Source organism: Lycorma delicatula, chromosome 1, assembly GCF_047948215.1.
Source record: "Lycorma delicatula isolate Av1 chromosome 1, ASM4794821v1, whole genome shotgun sequence".
NCBI classification, from domain to species: domain Eukaryota; kingdom Metazoa; phylum Arthropoda; class Insecta; order Hemiptera; family Fulgoridae; genus Lycorma; species Lycorma delicatula.
Window position 1 is genome coordinate 143,717,747 of NC_134455.1, and position 13,028 is coordinate 143,730,774.

A 13,028-nucleotide genomic window follows, 5' to 3' on the forward strand; every position below is an offset into this window, starting at 1 on the left:
GCCATTAAAGTTTTTCTGCCCTACATTTATGTTTATTTTTTATCATATACATTGAGTAGTGAGTTTTGAATTTCAATTTCTGCTCATATTTATGTTACTTCTATTTATTATTGTATAATTTTTTTTTTTTTTGAAGTCCTGTTCTGTTTTGCAGGTTGATGTTAATATTCATATTGTGTTTGATTTCTTACATATCTATCTTTCTTTTATGCATGTCAATATGATACCATCTGACATATACTAGACTTTTTATAAGAATTATTATTGAAGCTGTTTTGAATTTTGCAGGACACAAAATGTTGTATGCTAAAGATCATGCAGTCATGAAGGATTTATTTGAAGTTGTGAAAGAAGTTAAGCCTAGTGTCCTAATTGGTGCGTATTTCAACATACTTTGTTTTTTTTTTTTTTAATGCACAGGTGATCACAAAGACTGTGACAAACTTTCAGGACATGTTCTATTGGTGAAAATAAAGAAGAAAGTTCAGATAAACATACGTTCAGAAACTCTTTCCAAGCGAAAGATTTCATTCTGATCTCACCATCTTCAGTATAAATATGCCTGATTGTAATGCAATTTAAGGGGTAAATTAAGTAGTTTTATATAAATTACCCTAAAAATTGAAAAAAAGAATAGAGCCTAGAACTGTATTTTTAATAATTTTCTAAAAATTTGTGGTAAAAGACAAAAGACTGAGGTTGAAAAACATCCAATTTTATATTCGGCATAAAATAGCTTTGTTAAAGTGTCACATAAGTACATTTGTTATTAGCCATTTCAACTTTGAATTAACAACTTAATAATTAATGGCTCTACTTAAAGAAAATGGTTTCAACTTGAAATTGAAAATTGGAAAAAGACAATAGCAACTTTAAAATGAACAATTTGGACTTCAGTAATAACAATTTCAATTTTAAATTGTAATTGTAAAGATTGGAAATTGATAAATTATTACTTCAAAATGGCTAATAAAAAAAAAAAAATTCACGTCATATATTCCAGAATTTAAAAAGTGTTTAATAGTGATTATTTAAAATTGGAATCTTAAAGTAAAAAAGTCTTTTAGTCTTAGCTGGTTGGTCTTTTGTTTGATTTTGTCCCATTAGAACATTCTTGGTTTTAATAGGCACCTTTTTTTTAACATAATGTTAAATATGCCCAAGCTGTGCTTGCAGATATATTTTTACAAAAAATAGGACAAGAACATTCAGAAGTAGGTGTTTCTACATTCAAATCACATGTTATTACCCATAATCTTTCATAATCTATAATATTATATAAAGAGGAAGAGGGTTTTTGTTTGTTCGGCATAAACAAAGAACTACTCAATCGAAACCAAATTTTACCCATGTTTCTTGGGTTAACTGAGAAGGTTTTTAAATATATTACACCTTGAAAAATGTCAAAAAAAAAAATATATATATATATATATATGTATATGTATATATGTAGTAATAGTGGAGATTTTCGGGTTGAAGCACAAACTAATGAATTGAATTAACAACTTTGAACAGGGTTTGAACTGAACTATTCAAATCAATTGAATTAATAATCTTACATGATAATAGAATTAAATAAAGTTATCTATCTACACTTATATAAAGAGGAAGAAGGTTTTTGTTTGTTCAGGTTAAACAAAAAACTACTCTTTTTTTTTTTTTCGTTTAACCTCCGGGTTCACCGTTAGGCATGCTTCAGAGGATGAGATGAATGATTTGTAGCGTGTGTGAAAATGCCATGCCTGACTGGGATTCGAACCCAGAACCTCCGGATGAAAGGTCGAGACACTACCACTCATGCCACGGAGGCCGGCAGCCATCTGGCATTTAAACCACTTTAACAGCACTTGATCTACATCATTATGTTGATTAGGCTGTAATTTTTTTTGATTTCATAGAATTTGTTTCAAAATTTTCCTAATTTTTTCACTGTTCTTCTATGTCACCGATATTGTCGATTGACCTAACCTAATTCTTGGGCAATGTCCTTATTAGTTTTACCATTCTCTAACCACCAGATAATGTGTACCTTTTCCTCTATCATGAATGTTTTTCGTGAAGTCATAATTAAATCGCTATTAAATGAATTATTCAGGATATATAAAATAAAATACTGTATCCGCATGATATGATTTGCTCACAGCAAAAGATTACTAACAACTGAATGCGGCTGCTTCAGTTTACAATAATCTGGTACAGGAAGAAAATAAGAAAAACAAGAACTATAGTGCATATACAGGTAAAAAGGAAAAGGTGACTCATTTTAACCATCAAAACATTTCTGTTGCTACAATGTAGATATACTACGTTACTGATAAGTGACTTCTGTCCGTCATTATAAGTGATAAAATATTGCATTGCAGTAGAAAAAAATAAGTCATAATAATCGATATGTCACTACAACTGATTGAATTATAAGCAATGTACATACTGTATTTATCTATTAACAGCATAGCAAACCAACCAAGAGACAAGTTTTTGATCAGTATATCTGATATGTCATTATATCCAATGTCACTATAAACCGTACTTACTGTATATGTATATATATATATATATATATATATATTTTTTTTTTTTTTCTAATTATTAAAGTTATAGCGGCTGCCAACAACTCAAAATATACGTAAGTGTCTTATTATTCATATGTTTTTAAAAATCTGTTATACTTTTCATGAAGTGTCAGTTATCATGAAACAGTTGACTCTTTGGTTGTCACAATATCTTCAGGACAGACAGGTTTTCAAGTATTAGACTACATGCTCTGATGTATTTATATTTTTTTTATGAAACCTGCTTATCAATATAAAGTATTGGCATGAGAACAACTTTATTGTCATACAGTATTGCCAAAGGATGGATGTTATATTAGTGATCTTTGGGAAAGATATTTGCACAGAAAAATATACATGACTCAATAGTGCAATCAATAGAAGACTATACATTAGACAGTGAATTACACCTGGATGTCAAGTTAAATGTAAATTTGATTTATTCTGTTGCTAAAATGATAGCAACTTGTTTATGTGTAATTAATAAAATTCACTTATGAACACTCTAAAAGAGTGTTCATCAAGGTGAATGCTTAATATTAATTTTAGAGTTTATATAAGTTTTACGAATTCAACATCAGTTGTAAATATTATATCAATATAAATGTTATTTAAATATTAATGTAAATAATGTCATGTACATGGTGATGTTAAACTATCAGTCATTATCACTATATGTAAAAATTGGTATCAATCTTGATCAACGATCAGGTAAATAGATATGGACCAACATTGGCACTGTTGTGTTATATATATAATATCCATTTATATGCAAGTTATTACAAACTACAGCTTAAAATATCATGTAAAAATTTTTATAACAATCATATTATATAAAAGTAATTATTGCAAAATAAAAAATAATCAATAGTAATATAGCTTCATTTTATAAATATTTTATATAATATCTCCAAAAAACCTTTCAAAATTGCCATATAAAAGTTGTAAATCAAATGGAATTAATAATGGTAAATTAAAGAAGGTAATAAAGTAATTAACTTACCTGTTTATACTGTAAAAACATTAAATTTTTAAAAGTTTGGAATTTTTTTATATTGTATTTTATATAAAAGCAATATATATAATTGTATTTATTTGTTGCACAATGATCATATTTCTGAAAAGTAATTCATGGTTAATCAGTTTAAAAAAAAATAAATATAGTTATTTGTAAAACAAGGATTCCATGAAGTAAAGAAAATTAAATGTTTCAGATTATGAAAAGTAATAAAAAGATGGGATCAAGTCAGATAAGAGAGAGAGAATTAGTGAGCTGAAAGGAAACACTAAGTCTTAATGTCCCCAGTAGCCAACTTAGTGTACATAAATAAACAGTTACTATCAATAGGGAGATAATTGGTAAAAAAGAACTCGGAACATCATTCATAAATTAAATTTTACTTTTACCCACACAATAAATAAAAAATTAGTTTTTTTGTCTACATTCAATATTCTGGACAATTCTAAGTGATGGACTCAGTTTAGTAACTCTCTATTTCCTGAACTATGCATTGTATTGGACTGATCTATGTAATAGTTAAGAGAGTAGGTGTGAAAGTTTTGAATAACATTGCTAGAACGCATCTATTTGCATAAACGACTGCCAGATTGCTTGTGCAGCAATTACATGTCAATTGTGAGTAAGATGGCTACAGTGCAACACAAGGTTTTCCATGTTCTTGAGTACAGCAAATATCAGTCAATAACTTCAGTGCAGTGTGCATTTTCTTTCTGATTTAACATTGACCCTCCAATAAGAAAGAGCATATGTATATTTGTATCACCAGGTTGAAAAAACAGGATGTTTCTGTAAAGGCAAGCATACGAATTGACTGCGTGTGGCAGAAGAGAACATGAGACGAATTGAAGAAAGCTTTGTATGAAGTCCAAGAAAGTCAACGCACAGAGCAAGCAAAGAACTTGGAATACTTCAACCAATTGTCTTTGTGTGTTTTGAGGTGTCATTTACTTTGAAAAGTAAATGCAACTTTTACAGACCCTTTGCAGAGGTGACAAATCAAAGCGTGTTGAATTTTTGTAATAAAATGCTTGAAAACATGGAGGATGACACTTTTCTTCCACATTTAATTTTTAGTGATAAAACAACATTCTATCTCAGTGGAAAAGTGATTAGACACAATGTTCACATGCGGGCTACAAAATCCCCATGACCCACTGCAACATGAGAGAAAGGACTCCCCAAGGTTAATGTGTTCTGCACCTTATCGCAAACTAAGGTTTATGGACCGTTCTTTTTTGCTGAATACAGTTACTGGGATAATGTACCAGGACATGCTGGAAAACTGGCTTTTCCCTCAACTAAATGAAGATTCACAAGACTTCATTTTTCAACAGGACAGAGCTCTGTTCCTTTGGCACCTAGATGTTTGACGCCATCTGAATGAATCTCTTCTCAACAATGGACTGGATGCATCAGGAATGGGGACATACTCTTCAGTTTTGGCCTCCAAGACCACATGATCTTACGCCATGTGACTTTTTCTTGTTGGGGTTTGTGAGATGCAGTTTATGTACCACCTCTACCAAAAAATCTGGCCAACTTGTTGAACCATGTCACAGCTGCAGTGAACTCAGTAACACAAGATGTGCTTTCTCATGTGTGGGACAAGTTCAGCTACTGCTTAGATGTGTTTCATGCAGCCATAGGTTGTCGCATTGAACATTTATGAATTGTAGTCTTAAACTTTATTGTGAGTATTAAAGGATGTAATCTACTTCACATCTGTCATTAGTTCTTAATTTGGAATACAGAGTTATGAAATTGAGTTTGTGATTTTGAAGTACCTACTAATTCTTGGAACTATGTTGACTGTTTTCCCACAAACTCAGAAGTAACAAGATGAATTTGAGCAGTCAGTTATAGTATCACTTTTTTTTTTACAAAACTTGCTGCTTACAATCTGATTTTCTAGTATAAATTCATGATGAATGATACATTTGACATCAAAAATTCAATCAGCATTGTTTTCACTTGTAATTTTTTCAGTCTCAGTTTTTAGTTTCTTCAGACTTAGCTGAAAAGATTCCTCTATTGATTTTTAACCTTGTGTAGCTATCAGAAACAGTTGTTTGTGACAAAAGTTCTTCACTGTATGCAGTTTTAAACTTTTCATTTATTTTGGTAGCTGCTTTTCATAATTTTATGTGATATTTAATCGCTACTCTACACAGCAATCATAACTGTAGTCTGTATAAATTGTATAAAAAATACCTAAACTACAACCATTTTCTCTAATTAATACTATCAATGATAGTTACTGTCAGTAATATGAAAAAAATAGTTTCAGTCCAGTAACATACTTAAAATATTATGTAGGTAATTCAGTTATTGGCTACTGATTCTGTCAAAATGAGATGAGTGGAGGCTAATAAAAAAATGCCATGTGAAGAATAAAATGTGGAATTATATATATATCATGTGGTTGCCCTACTAATAAGTTTAATATTTATGTTCATTACATAGTAGAATATGTATTTCAAAGTGATTGCATAAAGTACATTTATGTACCATTAAATTGATTAATTTTATTTGTATATTGATTATTATATTTTGCATTATTAAATTTAGTTAAACTTCTATTTACAGGTGCTTCAGCTGCTGGTGGAGCTTTCAAGCCAGAAATCTTACAAGAAATGGCTAAAATTAACGATAGACCAATAATATTTGCTCTTAGTAATCCGACATCAAAAGCTGAATGTACAGCTGAACAAGCGTATACTAATACTGAAGTATGTAGCAATAATACTAAGTACAAATTCTGTATACTTATTTCACACTAATTTACAAACACACTTGATTCTTCTCCAATTTATGCATGCACATACAGAGAATGTGTGAATTTGAAATAACACAGCCTTATAAGTGAGGTATTACTATACAAACATAGTATTTATACATCTCAGAAAAATGATTACTGTAGTTATTGCACTACCTTACTGGATTAGTTGTGATTATTACATGAATATTTCTCTTGAATTACATCATTTAAATCATTAATGAAATATTTTTTTTCAAACAATGAAATTACACGTTATTAATAATTATAAGTTGAATGTAATTCTGTTTTTTTTACTAGCATTAATATAAAATTTAAATTATTTTCTAGTAATAATTTAAAGTTAATTCATTTTTTTTGGTAAACAAAGTAACATTAGTCTCTACAAGTGTTGAAATTAAAACATTTAAAATGTAATTATCCAAACAGTTAAAAAATTAAAAATAAAAGTCGCAGGTATTGACAGTGTAAAAAATATTATCCTAAATAAACAAAATTTCTTAAATTAAACCATTGTGTCAAAATAGAAAAGGATGTAAACACAATTAGATACATTATAGATTAAAAAAAGTATGTTCTTTTAATTGAAGATGATAGTGCAGTAATAGTAAAAACGAATAAAATAATGTTTCAGTTATTATATATATATAAAATTCATTATGTTTTCATAAAATTAATTTAATAGTTTTTAAATAATAAAACCTTTAAAGACTTAATGAGACTAAGATAAATCATAAGTTTTGGTAAACCAATAATTAATATATTAACATCAGTCTGAGTAATAACAGTATGAATGTACTGACCCTAAAATTTAATGCTGAGCTTATTAAAATTTAAAATAACTAAAGAATTTATATAAAAAAATAAAGATTTATAAAAATAAAGATGTATCAGCTCCTATATTCTCTGAGTTCTTAAAAATTCTTTAGAAGTTATTATAAACATATTACAAAAAGTACTTAGTAAAAATAATAGCAAAAAATCATTTATTAATAATGAAGTAATATTATTATTAAAACTGTGCAGAAATTAAAATTATTTTACTTTTAATGATGAATACTATTTTCATAAATGAGAATTAATGTCTTCGTTAATAGTGAGTTCTTTAAGTAGCATAATCTAAAATACTTTACATAACTTGGAACACATAATATTATGAATGCTCATAAATTAAGATGGTTTTTGATGTGTTGTATGTGGTTTTTATGTATGTTGATGATCTTTTGGTAATATACTGGGTGCTTCACAAATGTACAGGCATCATTTTAGTAGAAAGAATAATAGTGTACAATATCAGTAGTATGTGCCTTCTATTCTAGTTGCCATTATCAGTTGGATGGGTAAGCATTTTGCATTTATTGTTGAAACATTTATCAAAAATAACGATTCTGTTATTGCAACGCAAAGAACGTTTTATTCACACTTCGTGCTTTATCAAAATACTCCAGTTTCAGACAGTAAAACAATGTTGTTCTAGGTTATTAATTTCAGAGCCACAGGTGCAAAAAAAACTACCTGGAAGGCCCAGAAGTGTTCAGACACCAGAAAATGTCAAAGTTGTGATGGAATCAATATTGCGATCTCAGTATCTTCAATACTGAACAGAAGAAATCCTTGAATATATAATTCACAAAAGATCCCTCCAAATCATTACTGTTTGATTGGCCATTGTAACGTTTGGAGTTAGGTATATTACGTTTTTGATGATAGAGGTGTAACGATTACAATAACTGCAAATCGATATATTAATATTCTCCGTAACTTTCTGAGACCAAAATTCAGAGTATTTGAAAATCCAAATGTGTGAAATGTGGGGACACAGCTCATAATGAGAGATCAGATGATGTTTTAAGAGAAATGTTTTCAGGGTACTTAATCTCATTACACAGAGATATTAGATGGCTTGCGTGTTCACCAGATCTTTCTCCATACAAAATTTTTCTCTGGGCTATCTGAAACTGAAATTTTCACATTGACCAACAACTATTGATGACTTGAAAGTTGCTGCACTCAAAAGAATTTCAAAAATATTGCTGGAAATGACTATTTCAGTGATACAAACTTCAGAACTCAATTACATATTGTGTGTTGGAAAAAATGGCTGGCATTTAACAGTGGTGATTTTTAAAATCATGTGAAAAAACTCTATTATTTTTATTTTTTATACATATATAAAGAGCATTTACAATGATTTTTCAGTTGACACTGGAAATACTGGACATTATTTTACTGCACTCTGTACAATAAACAAATTAAGTTATGAGTGCATTATACCACTTAAAAAAATCAAAATAGTTTTCATAAAAATATTGTATGTATGCACTGTAGAAATAGAAATAAATAATATGTTTCACTTTTTAGGTATTAACATAAAAAAAAGGATAAAAATAAATTAAAACTAGCTGTATATGAAAAACAATTAATAATAAACCTATACATCTTTTTACCATAAAAGAAGTTATTTATTGTAGTATGAATTAAAGAACCCTAAATTTTATAGATGTTAATGTTGAGCTAAATAAGATCTTTCAAATAATTTAAAAAAAATTGTTATAAATTGCTTTTAAAACGAATAATAATTAATAACTAATATTAATAATATAATAATTAATAATAACTAATTCTTATATTTGTAATAAAATTTTTAATGTAGTGAGCAAAATTATGTAAAAATGCTGCATAGAAAAGACAAACAGACATTTTTTAAAACTCTTTTCAGAACAATCACATTAGATAAAATAAACTTGTACAAGTTTATTTATCCTTCATGTGCCTAGTGGAGGGGTCAATCCTACACTAGGCAAATGAAGGAAATTGTAAGTGAAATCCTGAGTTATTGAAAAACTATGTATCAGTGAGTGAGGTGCTAAATGTATACCTCTATAGCAGTAGTTCCCAAACTTTTCCAATTTGTGACACCCTTATTCAATTAAAAGTTTTCCACGGCGCCCTACCCTAAGTAAAAGTATGACTACTTGTGGTTTTTTGTGCAAAATAAGATTAGAGAGTTACTTCAAGATTTAAGTTATTGAGGAGGGGTCAGTCCTCCACTAGGCGCATAAGGAATGAATTGTAAATGAAATTCTGAGTTATTGAAAAACTATGTAGAAATTTGTAATTTTTTTTTTTGGAAACTGATTGGGGCTTCAAATCACACATCTTCACCATCAAAATTCTTTGTCAATTTTAAAAAGGTATATAATCTAACTAATTCTGTTTTAATCTTGTGTTTCAGGGACGTTGTGTGTTTGCAAGTGGTTCACCATTCCCTCCCGTTGCATTGAATGGTCGCACATTTTACCCCGGCCAAGGTAACAATGCGTATATATTCCCAGGTGTGGCTCTTGGTGTAATAGCCACTGGTATTCATCATATCACTGAAGAATTGTTTTTGATCGCTGCACAGGTATGATTACTGTATATGAGTGCTATAAAATAAAATTTTCTATTTCATAAATAATAATATGTAAATAAAAATAATGTTTAAAAAATATTTTTCTTTAATAAACTGAATTTAACATTTGTGTTTTTTAATAGCTCTGAATCCTTAATTCAGCATGGTAAATATAGCAAACATGACTAATTTAATTGACCAATTTGTTTACCTGGTGACTTTTCACTGCTAATTTGTTGAATTAGTAATCCTGTTAAGCTTTGGTTATCTAATTTATTCTGAAACTAGTTGAATCCTCATAGTGCTGTCAGGAATTCTGCTACATTATCAGATCAGCAGTATGTTTTGTTAAAGATAAGATACTGCTTAACAAGCTACAAGTCCAGTTAACTTTTGTAAGATAATACCAGTTTATTCTGATAAATTAATTTTAGTTGAACCCCAGCTACCTAAGAATACCATTAATAGAGTGATTCAAATTCATTCACAATTAACTTAGTACAATTCCATTTTAAGTTTTATAGGTACAGAAAAAAATTACATTATTGAGAAATAAAAACATTATTATATGTAGACAGAAAAAAATCATTTCAAATCCAAGAAAATGTTGATTTATTAAAGGAAAAATATGTCATTCACCAATCTGTAAAATGCTTAACCCTTCTCATCATGATTTTCCAGGATTACAAAAATTAATTCTAGACTACAAATTTTAGTTAATGTTGTTTAAACTTCTGTAGCAGAATTTTCCAATGATAAATAATTGTTTTAAAATATAGTAATTAGAATTTTCTCAATTTGTTGTGGAGTTATGAGGTTTCAGACAAATTTCTGAAAATATGAAGTTCTCTGTTGAATAATATTAAACAAGGGGTTAAACAAAGATGAATAACAATACAAAAACACTTTGAACAATATTGACTGTGTAATGAAAAATCATAAATAAAACATTGTTTACTTTTAAACATTTTAATTTTATTACAGTATTTTAAAACCTTAACATTTATAAGAATGTAAACAATGAACATGGAAGTAGTAAAGCTTAAAAAGTTATAAAAACTGTGTAAATTCGTAACTAATTGTTTCATTAAATGTTACTAAAAGTTTTTTTTTTTTTTACGGATTCAACAGCAGTAATTCGTATCAGATTGATGGCTTGGAAAAGTAAGAATGTATATATCTTTCAATTTATTATAGTACTAATTAATTAAAATTTATTTTTATTAAGTAAATTTGAAAAAAATTAGTTCTAGTTGTGTAGGAATCTCAAAATGTGGGGAATTGGTAAATATATATTATTTTTGTCACTATTAAAAATAATGGTAATACTATATCAGTAGTAAATAATCTTAATAAAAATATGATTTATAAAAAAAGTAGAATAATAAAAAAAAATCTATGATGGAAGTTAAATTGTCTTCTTTTGTAATAAAATTATTTTTATTTTTTAGTTAGTGAGGCAAGTCATTGTAAAATTTGTGATAGTTCGGTTCAGTATTTCTTTTCAATTGTTGCAAATGTGTAAACATTTCTTTATTTATTTTTAATGGCTGTTTAAAAACTTAAATCAAGTGAATTTTTTGCCCACCGAGCTGGTCTAGTGGTTAAATCATCGCAAATTGGCTTATTTCTAAGTCGAGTGTTTCAGAGTTCAATTTCTAGTAAAGGCGCAGATACTTTTATACGGATTTCAATACTAGATCATGGATACTGGTGTTCTTTGGTATTCAATTAACCACACCTCAGTAATAGTCAACCTGAGACTGCACAAGCTACACTTCATTTACATTCAACATATCATCCTCTGAAGTAATACCTTACAGTGGTTACGGAAGCTAAACAGAAAAAGGAAAGAGATTAACTGAATGGCTAAGTTTGAACAAAATTTTAAGTATATTTTATTTATTTAATTTCAGCTACAGTAGGTGAACTGATCCTTTCCCTGGTCATATTATTGTAAAATTTTTAATTTCCATCAAAATTTTTAAAAATCTTGTGACAATTTACTACGAGGGCTGTCCAGAAAGTAACTTACGTTTTGAAATTAAAAAAACCAACCAAATAAAAAAATTAATTTTATTATATACATTTGAAAGGGACAATCTTAAACTATTTTTCTACATACTTGCCATTTAAACTGAGGCACTTATCATAACGATGCACAAGCTTTTCAATTCCTTCTCTGTAGAAATCTGCTACCTTAGATTTTTGGCACCCATCTTGCACAAAACTTGTGATAACCAAGCTTCCCTCATACAATTTCATGCAGTAAACTTCGTGAAATTGGGGAGAAATGATGCAAGAGTTAGTTCCGTAATTGTAATGTGGCGATTCTCATGAATTTTATCATTGATTTTCATCGTCAGTTTATCAGTCACAAGTCTAGACCGATTACTGCAATCCTCATCGTGAATATTGGTGCGGCCATCTTTAAATTGAATGCACCACTGCCTCACTCCACCTTCACTCATTATTCCACCTCCGTAAACCTCACAAAATTGCCGATGAATTTCAGTTGGTTTGAGGTTTTTTGCTAGTAAAAATCTAATCACTGAATGCACCTCACAACTTGTGGGATTTTCTATTGAAGTGTGCCCTTTTCAATAATTCACAACGAACAAAGTAGAAAAATCACAGTCTACACGCTGTGACAGCTTGATGTGTGCTAAGTATAGAAACATTTTGATGGTGGGCTCTTTCCCCACCCATTTCTACGCTAGGCACAAACGTAAGTTACTTTCTGGACCACCCTCGTATATAAGGAGCTTTAAAGCAAGCTGATCTGCAAACTCTTACATAATCTGCTGGAACATTTATAATAGATTTCAATTTATAATAAATTTCTTTCAGTTGTAGTGTGTACAATTTGTCTCTGTTTGATTGTAATCCTTCATTAAATATTTTTTTATGATTTCTTCTTTATTCTGTTTTAATAGATTGAAAAGAACTAGTGTTACATTATGATTTTTATGGGTACACCCATCACTCCAGTGCATAATCTTTTCTTTACTATCTGGATGCATTAATAAAAATTAATCTATAAACAAAAATAAATAAAATTTATCTATAAACATTTATCTATAGTAAACACTTCATTTAGAGACTATTTGCTCTGGGATTTTTAATCTCTTGCTTCATTTTTGAGTGGAATGTGTTCTTTGTACTCTGTTTCAGACAAATTTTTAATTTTAAAGGCTACACAGAGATCACATTTGTCTTTCTTTGTTTGATACAGGGACAGTATTTTCTTATCATCATTTTCCTTGCAACATTGTACTCCTGGCA

At 28.9% G+C, this 13,028-nt stretch overlaps 1 protein-coding gene across 3 annotated transcripts in view; it reads left to right on the plus strand.

Annotated features, from left to right (window-relative positions):
• LOC142323424 (NADP-dependent malic enzyme-like) overlaps positions 1-13,028 on the plus strand; it is a 138,230-nt gene that overhangs the window by 108,962 nt on the left and 16,240 nt on the right. For all 3 annotated transcript variants that reach the window (XM_075363027.1, XM_075363033.1, XM_075363043.1), the window contains exons 9-11: positions 289-375; positions 6,160-6,302; positions 9,585-9,755. In XM_075363027.1, coding sequence (XP_075219142.1) covers positions 289-375; positions 6,160-6,302; positions 9,585-9,755 — 401 coding nt within the window. The remainder of the gene's footprint in view (positions 1-288; positions 376-6,159; positions 6,303-9,584; positions 9,756-13,028) is intronic.